We start from the raw sequence: 18,293 nt of genomic DNA on the forward strand, positions 1-18,293 counted from the left end.
GGAGTGGAATGTAGGACCCCTGTGTCCCAGCCCATGATGGTCACCTAGCTCCTCCTTTCCCTTTCAAGAGAGATGGTGTATTAATATGATTTAGTGAGGTTCGGATTCGCTCCTATAAATGACACTCTCCAATGCACCAGAAAATAATAGGAAATAGATAATTTATTTAGAAGAAGCAAAGCACAGATAGTTTGAATTTGCATAGAAAGCATAAATAATAAGAACAATCAATAATATAGCACCGATCAAGAGAGTCGGTAATGGAAGAGAATACATCACCAATTCAAGGGAACCTCCAAAGTCAATCAACGGCTGGGAGCCCCGTTGCAGCCAGTACAAACTTGAATTGTGTAAAGATTTTCCGGGCGAAGCGTCCTTCCCGCGGTGAGGCTCAGCGGGCTTACAGGACGCAGTGTTTTATATTGTTCTAAACAAAGAAGGCTTGGGGCAAGAAGCCCTTTTTGATGCTTGCGCTATTCATGGTTTGTCCAATACACATCTGACCTTAGCCATGCTCCCATCCGCCTGAGGCTTGGTATTTTGTTTTTAATAACATCACGTCTCACAAGGAGAGGAGCCAACCCTCCATGTCAACGTGACCTAGGAATGGCTAGTTCCTGGAATGCTAGGCCAAGAACACTCAGGAGATATGGAACGGTCATGACCGAGATTTGAACTGAACCTATTTATTTGAGTGATCTTATTAATTTAAAGGGGAATTTCCAATTTCCATTTCACTTGGCCTTAAGATCATGAGAATAATAGGTGAGGGGCAAAGGTGTGACATGAGTGTATATAGTGCGTATTTTGGTATACATACAACAATTGCATATACAAAGACATAAAAAGAACAAAGCAAGTAGTAGTATGGGGGTAGCTAAGGAATTAAAATACATAGTAGCAGTAGGAGATTTAAAAAGAAAATCATACCAATGATGATTAGTATCTGAGATCACTAAATGAGAAGCTTCGACTAGTCTTCCTGCAGCTATAAGAGTCTGTATTCGATGTTCATTTAACGCGCGTTGGTTGGACTCTAATAACTTTTTGATTTCAGTCGACTGATTCAAGATGTTCATAAGGGGATATAGAGATAGAGACACATGAGGTAGAGGCAAAGATTGGGGTACCCAAGCAAAATTTTTAACTAGGTTAGTGTCTGGTGGAAAGTAAAAATCATTTCCTTGCCAGCGTAGGAAAGATACATTGGATAAGCAACCAGAAAATGGAACAGTAGTAATATCTACAGATAGAAGGTCAGAGTGATTATTAGAGGCTATACAAACATATTGAGTAGATACTTCATATATCATAGAAAAGTTACTCACTGGGTATAAAGTTAGATCACACAAATTGGATGAATGTGAGAGAAGGCAGGGTTCCATCTGCCGAGTCATCATCCCACAAACAATCCCTCCATTAGTTACAACACAATCAGACAGAGTATGAGTTACATTATACCAATCTATATAGTTTCCATAGATATGAGGTAAAGCAAAGTATTTATGTAAGACAAAAGGTATTACATGAAATTGACACATAACAGTCCAAGTTTAACTTGGTAGAGTATAATAGTTCCAGCGCACCAAAGTGGAGTGCATCTAGCATTCTCAGGTTTTTGCTTTTTCCATACATCTGACAAGTCAAGTATATCGTTCCATATGTGAGAGTTACCTTCCTGTAGTAATCTTTGGGCATTTTCCTTCTGTATGAGGGTATATAAGTTTTGCAAGGAACATTTAGTCCAATTAAATAAAACACCAATGTTTTTCATAAGGTGTAAATTAACGAGGATGCTATTATTAAAGACTTGTAAAAATTGGCCTTGATATTGTAATGTATTTTGGTGTGGCAGGATCGTTGTGGGTAACCATTGGGCATTCACAGTCAAAGCTTGAGAAACATCTTGTCCAGCACTGCGCAGTCTGCTAGCCAAGGTCTCAAGGTCTATAGAATTAACTATACCCAAACCAGTTCCTGCACCACCAAGTAATGTATCATACCAAGCTCTTTTTTTCCTGACACAACTTTCTAAAGAGGGAAAAGTTACATTATAATGAAACACTATTTTGTGTTGCAAGATAGAGGTGTTAGTACATGAGCGGGGACACGAATTATTCCAGGAGGTTTCGGAGTCACAGGTACAACCCATACTAATTGGTTTAGATATTCTTCATACAGCCCATTGGAGGTGTTACGACAATAAAAATATTTTCTGTCGTCCGCTTGTGATAGTGAGACAGTGTAGGTGGAGTTTACTTGTGTCCAATTATATGTTACAGATCTTAACCTTTTAGGAAAATATGGACTAGGTGGCCAACTTGTAAGGGTACAGGATATATTGGTACCGTTTGCTGCAGTACAGTTAGATTAAAACTAGTTAAATTGATTCTCATTAGGGGAAATAAAGGGGCGTCCCAAACTTCTACGTTGAATGGGTATGACCAATTCATGATGTGGGTGTTGTTTTCACCAGCGTAGATGGAATCAGTACGCGGTCCTTGCTGAGGATTCCCCACTGGAATACCTGGAGTTCATGCCATAGTTAGCGTATAGCAGGCAAACACTGTAAAACACTTAATATCGTAAAAACATTTGGGTTAGTGGGACATGATACCATTTATCATCACCAGGGTATACTACTATGGCAGTATTAGTGTTTCCTTGTGCTATGAGCTCAGCTGGCCTTGGTCTATCAGATTGATGCTTCTTTATCCAAACTTTAGTACCATTATCACTCTGTATTTGTAGGGGGGTCCCATAATAAAGAGAAATAATATCTAGGGTTTTACAAGTGTTTTTCTGGGTAGCCCGTTTATAGGGGCAGGCAACTAATACCCCAGAGTAGGTGTCCACACAAGTGCAGGCATATTGACACCCCTGACTAACAGGTAATGGTCCAATATAGTCTATTTGCCAAATTTGAGCAGGTAAAGACCCTCTAGCCAATTCTCCAGTGATTTTCTTCGGCACAGGCCGATGAGCAAATAATTGACATTGTATGCAGTTTTGTACTATTTGCTTAAATAGATCCAGAGGTATGTTATCCCTCTGTCTAATGCCCACCTGTAAGATGCAAGAGCGCCAAGATGTCCTGCGGTGATATGGACCCATTTTCCTAATTGTGTTTCATTTTCCTCTCTGGGGGTGACCTTTAAAGCTTTTCCTTGAAGTTTGGATAATTCATCAGCACGGGCATTATACTCACGTTCCACAGAATCTTGATTCACATGGGCATCTACATGAAATACAGATACATTAGTACATTGACACCATTCCCATATTTGTTCCCATAATTCTTTTCCCCACACATCTTTGTCTCTAATTTTCCATTCGTGTTTCTTCCAAATTGGCATCCAAACTGCTAGGCCATTGGCTACGGCCCAGGAATCAGTATATATATATAACATTGGCCACCTTGTTCCTTTTGAATTACTTGATAGACAGCCACTAATTCGGCCCATTGGCTACTCTGGCCTTCACCAGAGCTTTCCAAAATAGTATTGCATGAAGGTTATAGGCTACAGCTTTCCAACATCGCTTAGATCCTATATATTTAGCCGAGCCATCAGTAAACCAAGCATGCTTCTTCTGCTCGGGGGTTAGAGAATCATATCCATTATTCCAAGAAACAGGTGATTGATCATAAGACTTTGGTGGTATATCAATATCATTTGAATGTTTTGGTAATTCTAATACCTTTTCATGCAAGGTGGAAATACCCGATCTGCCTGTCTTGACTCTATTTTGCAAATACCATTTCCATTTAATAATTGATGATTCTTGGGCATGTCCTATTTTATGTGAGGCGGGGGTCCCCATAATCCAACTCATAATGGGTATGGCTGGCCTCAATACAACTTCATGGTTTAAAGTTAAATGTTCTGTCTCTACCAGGGCCCAATATGCAGCCAATAATTGTTGTTCAAAAGGAGTATAATTTTGGCCAGCAGGTGGCAGTTTCCGCGACCAAAATCCTAAAGGAACATTCCTGCCCTGTTGTTTTTGCCATAAACTCCAATCAGCATATCCATGCAAAACTGTAACTTGCAATTCCATCGGCCCTGGCTGTACAGGCCAAAGATCCAGGGCAGTTTGAATAGCTATTTTGGCTTCCTCAAAGGCTTTCGATTCTGTTTCCCCCCATTCAAATGCATACTTTTTCCGGGTAACTTTATACAATGGCTTCAAAATCTGACCTAAATGAGGAATGTGATTCCTCCAGAAACCAAACAACCCAACGAACTTTTGAGCTTCTCTTTTGTCCCTAGGAGGTGAAAAATCTAATATTTTTTGCTTGGCCTTGGGGAGGATTTCTCTATGACCCTTATTCCAAATTATTCCTAAAAACTTCACACTTTGAGCTGGACCTTGAATTTTATCAGGATTAATCTCCCATCCCTTCTCCTTCATATGTTCTATTAGTTGAGTTAATCTTTTCTCTACCACCTCTTTATTCTCTGCCTGTATTAAAATATAGAGGTCAAACTCAAAAATTTTAGACAATCCTTGGGGTCTAGCCACACTCCTCCAGCTCCCCCATCACTTAATCTTACAAGCCAGGAGATTGCAGGCTCTCCTGATCGCTGTGAAAACCTACTAAGCAAATCAGTAATTTCTCTTTGGGAGTAATCTTCCGTGATTTCAGTCACCCGGGGTGGGTTAGTTCCCTCCTTTTCGGCTTTTCTCCTATCTATCGGCCGAGCTTCCCCTCTACAACATCCGGAACATCTCCTCTATTACTTCCCCCCACCTATCATCATCTTCATCCCAAATATCACCTTCCCAAGTATCAGGGTCCCAATTCATATTTGCTGCGGCGATTACAGCATGCACTTTCCTTTTACTCACCCTTCAAATTTTCTACACACACTCCTCTCTCCTACATGCTTAAACTTCCTTGCCTTTCTTTCTAATGATTTAAAATCCCCTTAAAACCTGTACATATCTCATTCCTTTCTAATTCTGACCTAACACTTCAACAATCCTTCCCAACTTGCCCTCTACCAACCATATAACCTAAGTAATAAAGTATTCTTCTCTCTTTCCCTCTCCCATCCACGCACTGCTTTGAAGCTGCTGTTACCTGGGGAGGGAGAGGGGGAGAATGAAGGCAACTTTTCAGAGTCCTGCTGCAGCCTTTGGCTGTCTGGCTGCAAACAACCCAAAAGGGAGGGAAATGATGTACTGGTCGTATCCCCCCATTATCCCTGCTGGCAACCGGCCCATCCGTCGCACCCCAAACGAGAACCCCCAACACCCCCAATCCTCACTAGGTCCTGTACACTGTGACCAGGTTTTTGCGAGCGAGGAAAACGGAGGGTCCTCCCAACCGGGGACCTCTACCGGAGCCCGGGGCTCAACATTTCTCTTAAAGAAAGGCATTTATACAGCGAATCCTGTTCGTGACGCCAATTTTGTATTAATAGGATTTAGTGAGGTTCGGATTCGCTCCTATAAATGACACTCTCCAATGCACCAGAAAATAATAGGAAATAGATAATTTATTTAGAAGAAGCAAAGCACAGATAGTTTGAATTTGCATAGAAAGCATAAATAATAAGAACAATCAATAATATAGCACCGATCAAGAGAGTCGGTAATGGAAGAGAATACATCACCAATTCAAGGGAACCTCCAAAGTCAATCAACGGCTGGGAGCCCCGTTGCAGCCAGTACAAACTTGAATTGTGTAAAGATTTTCCCGGGCGAAGCGTCCTTCCCGCGGGTGAGGCTCAGCGGGCTTACAGGACGCAGTGTTTTTATATTGTTCTAAACAAAGAAGGCTTGGGGCCAAGAAGCCCTTTTTGATGCTTGCGCTATTCATGGTTTGTCCAATACACATCTGACCTTAGCCATGCTCCCATCCGCCTGAGGCTTGGTATTTTGTTTTTTAATAACATCACGTCTCACAAGGAGAGGAGCCGACCCTCCATGTCAACGTGACCTAGGAATGGCTAGTTCCTGGAATGCTAGGCCAAGAACACTCAGGAGATATGGAACGGTCATGACTGAGATTTGAACTGAACCTATTTATTTGAGTGATCTTATTAATTTAAAGGGGAATTTCCAATTTCCATTTCAGATGGCATGGGGCAGCTCAGAGATGGGCACCCCAAATAATCTGCCCTTTTACTTTTTGACTCGAAGGGGCAGAAGCAGAGGGCCCAAGGCCAGGTTCAGGCAAGGCTTTCTGCCTGTGTCCTTGTGAGAGTCTCCAGGGAGCCTGTGATGGGAGGGGGTTTCCTGGGGATAGTGGGAGCCCCTTCTCTTTCCTAAAGGCGACGGCCTTGGCCAGTGGGGGGTGACAGAGAGCTGGAAGTGGGGACCCTGAACGTTTCCAGACTGAATAGTAAATAGTGATGCAATTCAACTTGTTAGGAACTACATTTAAATTAATTAATTTTGGTGCTTGAAATATGATCTTATGGCCACTGTTAGCCACTGTCTCTGTTAGAATTCTCTGCCCCTTCCCCTTCACTTTTCTTCTTTTGTTCTAGTACATCTTTTTGTCTTCGTGTTTCATAAAGGCCTTTCCAGATTTCTTTACATTCCTCGTGTAGTCATTTTTCATTGCATTATACTCTTCTATCGTATTAACGTCAGCGTATCGTTTGTCATTGTCATTTCATTGGTATGGAAACAACGTCCACCAATACAAATCTCAGTCCACTTATGACCTAGTAGGTAAATCTTGGGGGCTTTTCTCCTGAGACTCAGAGAAATTGTGTTATTTGGCAAAGATTACAAAACTCAGAAGTGGGACACACGGCAACGTCCTGTGACTCCAGGCCAAGCACGCTCTCTATTCTACCACACTGCCCACTGGTGATGATGATGCGTCACAGTGCCACAGTTCGTCTGACCGCTCTGCTATTGTTGGACATTTAGGTTGCTTCTCTTTTGTGGCCATGAAAATCTTTGAACAGATAGCCATTTGGGGTTTGGTTTTTTTTTGGATAATACTGTGAGGACATAGACCCAGCAATAGAATTGTGCCGTCATGGGCACTGGATGGGTCACTGGATAGAGTGCTGGGCCTGGAGTCAAGAAGACATGAGTTCAGACATGGCTTCACACACTCCATAGCTGTGTAGCCTTGGGTGAGTCATTTAACCTCTGCCTGCCTCAGTTTCCTCAACTGTAAAATGAGGACTAGCACCTACCTCCAAGGACTGTTGTGGGGATCACATGAGATAATATTTGGAAAGCGCTTGGCGCAGGGCCTGGTATGCAGCAGGCATTTAACAAATGCGCATTCCTTTCCTCCCACCAAAAGTGATTGTTGTTCTTTCCACGTCCTGGCGTACTGCCACGCTGCTCTCCGCAGCAGTTCTCCACGTTGGTGGTCCCCCCAGCATTGAATGAATGAAGAGAACCTCCCAGAGACGTTGGTTCAGATCTCCCGTGATGCTCTGTATGTCGCTCTGGGCAGGGCCTGTGGGGGCCTCTGATGCCCCTTCCAACTTTGACTCTTCGTTGATAATTTGCATTAGTTTCAGCTGAAGTACATTCATTGCCAGGGAAACAGGTCCCAAAGTGTAGCTACAGCATCCGTGAGTCAGCCACAGAAGCCAGGAGCTCTGACCAGAAGAAAGAACACTGAGAGTAAAGAGCGTCCCCACATGTGGGAAGTGAGTCAGGGTGTGGTGAAGGAGATTCTATGGCTCGGTGTTCTCCATTTGGAAGGCCCCAGCCCTTCTGCTGCTTACGGCACTTAACCACCTTGGCTTCTGACCCTCTCCTCACTTTACAGCAGCCTTAGGTTGGTCAGGGAACTCGAGCTTGATGGGGCTTGGGGGGAAAGGCTCCATGTGAACGACAGACATTTCCTGGGTTTTGGAGAATTTCTGTGATGGTGCTCCGCCTAGTCCACATGAGCTAGTGGTGATGGGCACCCACATCCAGCTCTCCTCGTCTTGGGGGGATATAGGAATGGGGGCAGAGGTGACGGTGCTCGTATCCCTGGTGTCTCCAGGACACAGGTTTCCTTAAGCGGGCACCCGGAGGCAAGGGAAAGGACAATCTTCCATCTTCCTTCCTAGCTTAGAGTTCCAGCCAATCAGTGAGACTTTTCCCTAAGGGTCTAACTTACATTTTACCCTTTTGGGGACAGTCATGAGCAAGTTGGATTGTAAGATCTTGGGTGAGAAGAGCTGTCACCTTGGGGAGTGCTGCAGAGTCGTTAAGAGTGAAGCTGTGTGTTTGGGTTCTAGGCGCTGTCCAATGTCCCCCCGCTCCGGAACTACTTCCTTGAAGAAGAGAACTACAAGGATATCAAGCATCCTCCCGGGGACATCATGTTCTTACTGGTGCAGCGGTTTGGAGAGCTGATGAGAAAACTGTGGAATCCTCGGAATTTCAAGGCGCACGTCTCTCCCCATGAGATGCTCCAGGCCGTCGTCCTGTGCAGCAAGAAAACTTTTCAGATCACTAAGCAAGGTTAGGAATGAGGCTCTCCTCTTTTGTGTGCATGCGTGTTTGCATATGTCTGTGTGCGCTGGAGAGGGTGCACAAGGCAGTTAGGGTTAAATGACTTGTCCAGGGTCATACAGCTAGTAAGTGTCTGAGGCTGGATTTGAACTCAGGGCTGGTGCTCTATCTGCCCCTCTCCTCTTGCCACAGCCCCCACACCGAATCTTCGTGGCATCGTAGGGGATCCTAGAGGGGAGGGAGAATGAAGTCCCACCATGCCTTTCCTGGGAGGCGTAGCTGCTGAGAGTGTAGCTGGAACTTCCTTGTTTGTACTTCACGAGCTGTGCCAGGGTTCTTAAGAGCTACGGCTGAAGGGGCGTGCTGGCTGAGCACACTGTCTTACACTCAGACCTCTCAAATTCAGCGTGTCCAAAACCCTATTTGTTATCTTCCCCCTGTTCCTGGCGAGGGTAACACCATCCCCCGATCCTGATTCAAGCTCACAATCGAGGGATTGTCCTTGACTCCTGGCTTTCACTTCCTCCTCCCCTACACCATATCTAAGCTGTTGCTAAACCTATCGTTTTCCCCTTTGCTGCGTCTCTTGAAGATGCCCCCTCCCCTCCTCTGACACTGCCACCCCCCTGGTGTAGCCCTCACCTCAGGCCTGGATTACAGCCGTGGCTGCTGGAGGGCAGGGGGCTGCCTATCCCTGTTGTCTTCCCACTCTGGTGCATCCTCCATTCAGCCACCAAAGTGATTTTCTTAAAAAGGTCTGACTGTGTCATCACCTCTGCTAAGTAAACGCCAGTGGCTTCCTTTGGTCTCCAGGGTCAAATACAGAATGTTCTCTCTGGTGGCCGTGCCTGCCTTTCCACTCTTACCTTACTCTCCATTGTATGCTCTTTGCCTCAGTGGCCCTGGCCTCCTGGCTGTTCCACCAAGAAAACACTTCATCTCTCAGCTCTGGGCATTCTCTCTGGCTGTTGTCCGTGTCTGGAATGTTCTCCTTCCTCCACTTGGACTACTGATCTCCCTGGTTTCCCAACTGAAATCCCACCTCCTGTGGGAAGCCTTCCCCAGGCCCCTTCAATACCAGTGCCCTCCGGAGGCTCTGTTAATTATTTCCTGTTTATCCTGCATAGAGCTGCTTTGTGTGTATTTGCATGTTGTCTCCCTTGTTGGATTGTAAGCTCCTGGAGGGCAGGGACTGTCTTGGGTCACTTTTTGTATCCTCATTGCTTAGCCCAGTGCCTGGCACACAGTAGGTGCTTGATAAATGTTTATTGACTTACTGAAGGCATTTCTGAGCTAATACTCTGTCTAATTTTCACTTGAGAGATGCTGTGCTGTACGTCAGCCTGTGCCTGAGTTCAGAGAACGCCGTAGATTTCCTCTCTGCCGAAGCCGTCTAGCTTTTGATCTGATTGAAAGACACATTGTGTGCTGATGGTTTGCACTGCTGCGGCGTCACTAGGGGGCCCTGAAGGGATGCAGTCTTTATTCCCCAGGATGCAGAAGCTGGACACCTCTTATGGTAGCCATGACTTACATCCACTTGCCGTGATTCTGCCAGGTCAGCTCAGAACAGACAGGATGTCAGCAAGCCCAGGCGGGAGCTCTGCTCTCCTGTCTCGTGACGAGAAGGGAGAGGGGGAGCCCCCTTTCTGCACTGTGGTAGATGTTGTAGGTGAGACTCTGGAGTGGCCTTGCCCCCCACCCCCTTAGTGATTGGAAAGTAGGAGGCGAAGGTGGGTCACGGCTGGGATTCTTGTTACTTCGGAAATTGTGGTTGTTAAGTCATTTCAGTTGTGTCTGATTCTTCACGTGTCTTTCTTGGCAGAGACACTGCAGTGGTTTGCCATTTCCTTCTGCAGCTCATTTTATAGATGAAGGAACTGAGGCAAACAGGGTGAAGTGACTTGCCCAGGGTCACACAGCTAGTAAGTGCCTGAGATTGGATTTGAACTCTTGAAGATGAGTTCAGAGTGCTGTGTCTTCTGTGCCACCCAGCTGCCCTGTAGGAGAGTAGTGACAATAATTATGATAGCTAACAGTTAGAATAGCCCTTTGTAAGGTTTACAAAGCACTGTGTATGTAGTACCTCACTGCATCCTCACAACAACCCTGTGAGAGGGCAGCTGGGTGGTGCAGTGGGTAGAGCAACGGCTATGGAGTCAGGAGGACCTGAGTTCAAATGTGGCCTCAGACACATAACACTACCTGTGTTAACCCCAATTGCCTCACAAAAACAAAACAAAACAAACTCAACCCTGCGGGAAAACTGAAGCAGATAGAGATTCAGTGGCTTTGCCCAGGGCTATACAGCTAGTAGGTGAGGTGGGATTAAAACCCAGGTCTTCCTGACTCTGAGCCCAGCAATTTAGGTACTGAGCACCCTGGTTGGATGAGAGTGAGTCAGGGTGGCCTAGTGGGGAGAGCCCCAGACTTGAAGTCAAACATTTCTGGCTTGGATCTAGTGATACGACTCTGGATAAGTCACTGCCTGTCTCTATAGCTGGTTCCCCGTTTTACACACATCATTCTTATGCTAGAGAATCATGGTTTCAGAGTTGGAAGGGACTTAGATAGTCGACAGGCCAGCTCAAACTTCTAATGTGCCTGACAAATTTAGTCGTACAGGCTCTTTTGGGAGTCCTCCAAGGAGGGGAGCTCAGCATCTCTTGAGGCAGCCCATCCCCCTGCACCATTTGGGTAGCGCTAGTGCATTCCCCACCACATAGGATTGTTGAGAAGAAAGGACTTTAGTGGAAAGAGTTATGTGCCACCATTCAGGACCTTCATTGAAAGAGTGTGAGGTTAACAGGTTGTGAGTGCCAGATAAATCTGTGGTAAAGAAGACTGGGGGGGAGGGGTGGTTATAGGTATAGAAGGGGAGCAGGTTTGTAAATAAGCGCCAATCCCAGGAACTCCCATGACCATTTAGCATCTTGGAACAGTAGCTGACGGGAGGAGGGCCTTGATGCTCTGGGCCTGCCTCATCCCAGTAACCTGGATGGAGGATCAGGGAATTGTTTTCGGCCCCTGGGTGGCTTCCTTGTTCTCAGCCCTCCCTGGCCAAGAGCAGTTGCAAAGGTCGTCTTTGTGTGGGTGCTTGGTAATGCTTGTTGGGTGACTGTCCAACCCTTAAAGCAGATGAGGGAGCTTCAGAGAAGCCTTGGTGCAGCTGGGCTGTTTTGTTCTGCCCTGAACATCATCTCTAGGAATAGGAGTAAAGACAACAGAGAGGAAACAAGTAAAATGGGCATTTCTGTATATATCATAGAAAGGAAAACTTGAAATGGCAAAGCTTTATATACAGCTTGCTTTTAGGAAAAAAAACCCTGTACTTTCAAAGCTGTCTTGCTTTTCTGTGATTCTTTCCAGCTTTTCTTCTGTTCTCTTCTGTGCATTTTAAAAAATTTCATATATATATATATATATATATATATATATATATATATTTTAATGAACATAAACTAATTTTTCTCTTCTCCATCATTAAAAAAAAGAAAAAGGAAATCCTTGTAACCTATGCATAGTCAAGCAAAATTAATTTCCCCAGTAGGTGTGTCCAAAAAGTATATCTCATTCTACACTCTTAAGTTTGTCACATCTTAGGAGATAGCATCCTTCATCATCAGTCCTCTAGAATCATGGATGGCCATTGCATTGATCAGAATTTTTATGACATTTGGAGAGTTATTTTTTTTTGTAATGTTGTTAATATATAAATTGATCTCTTGGTTCTGCTCACTTCGCTCTGTATCAGTTCATATAATAAGTCTTTCCAGATTTCTCTGAAACCATCCTTTTCATCATTTCTTACAGCATCATGATATTTCATTATATTCAGATACCATAATTTATTCAGCCATTTCCCATTTGATGGACACCTTGTTGGTTTCTAGTTCTTGCTATTACAAAAAAGGGTGCTGTGAATATTTTTGTATTTTCTTCTTTAATCTCTTTGGGGTATAGGCCTCGTAGTAATGTCGCTTGCTCATACAGTGGTACAGTTCAGTAGTTTTGGGGCCATAGTTCTAAATTGTTTTCCAGAACGGTAGTACCAATTCACGTTCTCACCATTGTGCATTAATGTGCCTGTTTTTCTACAACCCCTCCAACGGTTGTCGTTTTTCATTTTTGTCAACTTTGTCAATCTGATGGGTGTAAGATAGAACCTCAGAGTTGCTTTAATATGCATTTCTCTAATTATTAATGATTTATAGCCTATTTTCATGTAGCTATTCATAGCTTGGTTGATGTCTTCCTTGGAAAACTACCTCTTCATATCCTTTGGCCATTTATCAATTGGGGAATGACTCTTATTCTTACAGATATGAATCAGTTCCTTATATATTATGGAAAAGATACCCTTAAAAGAGAAATTTTCTGCAAATGTTTTTCTTGTTTACCTATTTGCCTTTTAATTTTAGTTGCACTAATTTTATTCAAAACTTTGAAAGTTCTACGTAATGAATTTTGTCCATCTTATCTTCCGTGATCCTCTCTGTTCCTTGTTAGTCATGAAATTCTTCCCCTCTGCATATAGCTATAATTTGTTTATGCCATCACCTTTAACGTCTAAATAACGTATCCGCATTTGGAGCTTACCTTAATATATTGTGTGAAATGTTGGTCTATGTAATTTCTCCCAGATGGCTTTCCGGTTTTCCCAGGAACTTTTGTCAGATAGTGAGTTCTCAGTTCTGTAACTCGGCTCTTTGGGCACATCAAACACCAGGCCCTTCTGTATATTGTCTACGTGATCTGTTCCACTCACGGCATTCTGTTTGTCAAAGAGTACCAGTCTTTTGGGTGATCACCACTTTGTAATATAATCGGAGATCTGGCACCGCTAGGACCCCTTCTTTCTCACTTTTTTCCCCTCCTCGTTTTCTTTGAATTTCTTGATCTTTTGTTCCTTGTGATTAATTTCATTATTCCTTTTTCTAGCTTTATAATTCTTTGGTAGCTTAGTATGGCATTGAATAAATTAATTTAGGTATTATAATTTTAGGTTGGTACTCATGAGCAGTTACCACTTCTTTTATTTAAGTCTGTCTTTATTTCTGTAATTCTTACATTAAAAAAAAAATCAGGTGAGAGTACAGTATGTTTCAGCTTAGGATTGGGTCATGGTATTTTTCCCCCTCCTAAGTCAAGCTTCTTTGGCAGGCAAGCCAAGGTCTGTTACTGCCCTCCCCTTTTAGGGCACTGTTACCTGATGGAGAGAGCTTTGGGTGGGGGAGTCAGGAGATCTGGGGGGGTCTTGGCCAAGTTTGATAATCTGGTCCCTGTCCCTCATCTGTGACCTTATCTATGAAGTGAGGAATTTGAACTGCCCTGAGCTTCAAGGTCCCTTGTAGCTTTCAATCTCTGTGGATTGATCAGTGCATAGTTTGGGTCGATGTGCGTCTCTCTCCCTTGTAACACCTAACAGGCCTGGATATGTAGTCGTTAGTTATCGTGTATTGGCTGACTTGTATTTTGTGGAAGATGTTGGTCATGCTTCCAGTCTGGGGTTCCCTAAGACTTGACTGTTTCCATTTCTTTCTTTGCAGGTGATGGGGTAGACTTTCTTTCCTGGTTCCTGAATGCCTTGCACTCAGCTCTCGGGGGGACAAAGAAGAAGAAGAAGAGTAAGTTGTAGTCTTGGTGAAAAGAACCCCCCCTTTTGTGGGCTGTGAGCTTGGGCCCTTCTTCTCTGGCTGGGCTGCTAGCTTTCAGAATGGGGTCCTTTTCTTGTGAACATAGCAGGTGGAGCTGAAATCGATGCGTGAGGGGATTCTCAGAGCTCTGATGCTGGATCCTCAGTGCTTTGTCTGACATTTTAGGGTTATTCCTGGTTTCGTGAGGCATAGAGGGAGAGAGGGCACTGGCCTAGGAGGAGAGCAGTGGGGCTCCATGCCAGTTTGCTGTCGCCTTGCTTTGGCCACATCCCTTCCCCTTGGACTAGATCATCTTTGAGGCCTCTTTCCACTTAGAGATTTGTTATGTTGAGACTCCAAATCTCATTGTACTAGAATCTGATTCTGGCGGTGGAAGGCACGTTTCAGAGCTCCAGAAGTAGGGACATAACATTGGTGAGCTGGTGCCTTTCACTTTGTAAAGGAAACGTAATTGCTGGAGTAAATCAGAGCTAAACTACCAGGTTGCTGCTGACTCGTAAGAACAATCAGAAAACGAATTCCCACTGTTTTCTTACTGATGTTACTCTTAGTTTCAGAATGTTGTTTTCTCCACCTTAACAGTTGACGTTGATGTGGCATGCAGTACAGGTGGCTAAGAAAGGGACCCTTCACAAGGACTAATGAAAACAAGTCTTCCTCACTTCGAGACCTTGGAGTGGAATGTCCAGCCTCATTGTGGCTTTACTGTCCTCTCCAGTAGTTATTGGAATCAGATATTCTAATTATGATGGCCATTTTGAAGGCATTTTCACAGCCACCCACAGTCTCCATGTGTAATGAACACAGGAAGGTTTTTAGGCCCCAAGAGGCTGGGCGCCACATCTGAGGTCACAAACAGAGTGACTCGGCTGCTCTGTTTCCATGAGGCCCCTCAAGCCTTTTATCTGGGGCCGTGGCTCAGCTCCATGAGGTCTTTAAAAGCCCTGTGTACCGAACTGGCAAAGTGAAGTATTTAGCTTGGGCTGGGAATGATCTGCTGCCTTCTTTCTTAAAAACAAAAGCGTTTTATTGGTGTCTTTTGTCTTTACATCTCCATCATTTCTGTAAAAGATAGTTCCTACATCCCTGCAAAGTGAATTTTTCCTTGTAACAAAAGAAAAAAAACAACAAGCAAAAATACCCAAGAGAGTGGTGTCCTCTGTCTTGGTAGTCCCCTGACGCTGGAGGAGAAGGGGGAGGGATATTTCCTTTTTGGTTCTCAGGGCCATCACTGGTTTTCCAGTTGCCCAGAATCTAGCTTCCTTCTAGTGACCTTTGATTACATTCTCTCTATTTCTGTAATCTTTCTTTTGCGTTCAGTGCAGAGTGGACAGTTCCTTGCATGGAAGATGTGGTTATGGAAAATTGCTTTGATGTTGCATATTTTCATTATTGCTTTCATGTAATTATAGTCGCAGCTTTTTGTCCTAGGCTGTTGGAAGAAACAGAGCTTGTTCCCAAAATCAGTTTTAGACATGGACGTTTGAAGAATTTGGAAATGCTCTCTCCTGCCTCACTTAATTTGTATTTTGCTGTTCATTTCTGCAGCTATTGTGACGGATGTTTTCCAGGGGTCCATGAGAATCTTCACTAAGAAACTGCCACACCCAGACTTGGTAAGTTAGGTGAACTTGGCTGTCCTGATTCTGACTATCTCAGCCTTTTGTGGAGGGGATTTAGTAAGTGGATTGCTGTGCTGATTAGAAGGAACTTTGTGAGGTCCACCACTGGAGGTTTGTGTGTGTTCTGTTATGATTTCTGTTGGGGTCTGGGGTGGAGTATGGTTTTTCTTTTCCTAGATAAACAAAGCCACTGCAGATAATTGTAGCACCAGCTCACAGTTCTACAGTGATTTCCTCCCACTACGAAGCAGATGGTGCAAGTGTTTTTGGAACTGGAGTTCCAGACAAGATTTCATAAATTATTTCTCAGTCTGGCTGGGGTACGCTTAGTGAGAGAATAATAGTTTCTCAGGGATATCTCTTGTCAAGGCCCTGTCCGCCCTTGAGGGATTTGCTTGTGGACCTCTGTTGGGCTCCTAGTGCCCTGTCTCATTCCTTTCCTTCCTAGCCAGCAGAAGAGAAAGAACAGTTACTCCATAATGATGAGTACCAGGAGACTATGGTTGAGTCGACCTTTATGTATCTGACCTTGGACCTTCCCACTGCCCCACTTTACAAGGATGAGAAGGAGCAGCTCATCATCCCCCAGGTGCCGCTCTTCAACATCTTGGCCAAGTTCAACGGCATCACTGAAAAGGTGACCCTGGGAGCCTTCTGAAGGGCTCCTTCTGATTCCTCCTCCTCTGTACCTGGGGCAGTATATTTACATAGTGCCATGATTGTGAAGTATGGGGTTCAGTTATTCGTTCTCTCATCTCTTGTGGGAGCCAGGTGGTAGCAATATTCTGGCAGGGGGTGGGGTGACGAATCTGCTTTGATCTCCTTTTGGAGGCGGCTTAAGTGCTTTTCCCTTCTGGTGTGCTCTTGCCATCCACCAGCTAGTGGTAGGTTAGCATTTTGATGGCGTTTCTAACTAGAGCTAAGTGAGCTTAAACTCTCCTAGCAAAATTCTAGAATGTGTAACGAAAGACATGATTTGTGAGCATTTAGAAAGGGAAGCAGTGAAGGCTGAGAGCTTTCATGGCTTCACGAACAGGTCACCCCAGACGGCCCTCATTTCCTGTTTCACTGCTTTTAGTAGACTGGTCAGTCAGGGATTGTGGTGGGTCTAGTCTGCCTAGATTTTAGCTAGGCTTCCAGCAGAGTTTCTCATGTGGTCCTTGTGGACACGATAGAGAAATGTTGACTAGGCGATCACTGTGGTTAGGTACATTTGGAACTGGTTGAATGACTGGACCCAAATAATTATTAGTGGTTCATTGTGAACCTGGAGATAGTTTCAGATTCAGTACTCCAGAGAGCTGTCCTTGGCCCTGGGCATTTGTCAGTCTTTTAGATGAAGGCGTAAATGAAATGTTTCTTTGCTCTTGGAACTCTGAGCACCGAGAGGTGAGCTTTGGCTTATCTTACCTAGAGCCAGGCCACTGTGATGCTGCCTGACCATTTTTTAAAGCCGTGTTACTTCCTCCCCCACCTCCAGTTTTCTAGTTTCTCTTTATGGTTGTCTTCCCCATTAGAATGTAAACTCCATGAGGGCAGGGGCTGCCCTGCTTGTATTTGTATGCCTAGGATTTAGCACAGGGCCTGGTACCATTCATTAATCATCAGATTTCCAGATGATGCAGAACTAGGAGGGAGCCAGTATGTCTGAGAACAGGCGTGGGATCTAAAAAAAATCTTGACAAGCTGGATGACAGCTAGAATCTGATAAAAATTAAATTGAATAGAAATAAATGCCAACTCCTCTATTAAGGTTGGAAAAACATCAGCTCTATAAGTAGAGCAAGAAAGAGGCCTGGCCAAATAGAGGCTTGTGTGGACAAGATGTGGTCAGTATGGGTCACCAGTGATGGGGCAGCTTCGAGCATCACTGTGACCTTGGGGAGCACTCATGGCAGACAGGTGCCAAGAGCAAGGAAGAGACTGACTTGCTGGGTTTGGCCCTGGCTGCAGCACATGTGGTGTGTTCTGTTCAGTCTGGGGTGGAAGGGAGACCGTGCCGTGTGCATGCTTAGCTTAGAGAAACAAAGAACGTGGTCAGTACCTTCAGATGTTTGGAGGGCGGGCCCTTGGCCTCTGAGGGCAGACCTGGGAGTAATAGAGGCTGAATGTCTGGACAGAACTTTAAACCAGGGCAGGGCTGTCCAAAAGTGGAATGAGGGGTCCCCAGGGGCCTGGCTGGGCTTCTGTTTCTATTTTGTCATGGGGATTCTGGCTTAGGCATGTGTGGAGCAAATTTAGGAAAGAGGCCCCTCGTTACCCCAGGCTACTACTGTGGAATCCTTGACCTGCCCCAATTTGTCTTGTGAACAAACTCAGGAAACTTGGCTGCTCCCACCTGCAGTTAACCATTGGTCTTTGGGGCTGTGCCCTTCTTCATCCATTTGTGTCCTGTCTACTCTTTTATTCTTTAACATTGGGATTTTGACCTAGAAAGACCTGCGTGAACTGATGCTGAGTGAAGTGAGCAGCACCAGGAGAACATCACATACAGTAACAGCAACATTGTGCATGGTCGAATTTGATAGGCTTAGCTCTTCTCAGCAATGCAAGGATCCCAGGCAGTTTCAAAAGACTTATG

The 18,293-nt window shown here is 44.6% G+C and overlaps 1 protein-coding gene and 1 long non-coding RNA gene across 3 annotated transcripts in view; one reads left to right on the forward strand and one right to left on the reverse strand.

Moving 5' to 3' along the window:
• The window catches only part of USP39 (ubiquitin specific peptidase 39), a 42,257-nt gene that overhangs the window by 11,976 nt on the left and 11,988 nt on the right, over window positions 1-18,293 (forward strand). Inside the window, exons 6-9 of one of the 2 annotated variants that reach the window (XM_020969473.2) lie at window positions 8,217-8,442; window positions 13,983-14,060; window positions 15,639-15,706; window positions 16,161-16,349. In XM_020969473.2, coding sequence (XP_020825132.1) covers window positions 8,217-8,442; window positions 13,983-14,060; window positions 15,639-15,706; window positions 16,161-16,349 — 561 coding nt within the window. The remainder of the gene's footprint in view (window positions 1-8,216; window positions 8,443-13,982; window positions 14,061-15,638; window positions 15,707-16,160; window positions 16,350-18,293) is intronic. The other variant, XM_020969474.2, reaches the window with a different exon arrangement.
• On the reverse strand, window positions 886-6,078 carry LOC144455733 (uncharacterized). Its single transcript, XR_013484434.1, has 2 exons — window positions 3,067-6,078; window positions 886-2,576 (listed from the first exon to the last, which is right to left on the reverse strand). It is a non-coding gene; the product is annotated as an uncharacterized LOC144455733 (long non-coding RNA).

Source organism: Phascolarctos cinereus, unplaced genomic scaffold, assembly GCF_003287225.1.
Source record: "Phascolarctos cinereus isolate Bilbo 61053 unplaced genomic scaffold, phaCin_HiC Scaffold_2;HRSCAF=192, whole genome shotgun sequence".
Lineage (NCBI taxonomy): Eukaryota > Metazoa > Chordata > Mammalia > Diprotodontia > Phascolarctidae > Phascolarctos > Phascolarctos cinereus.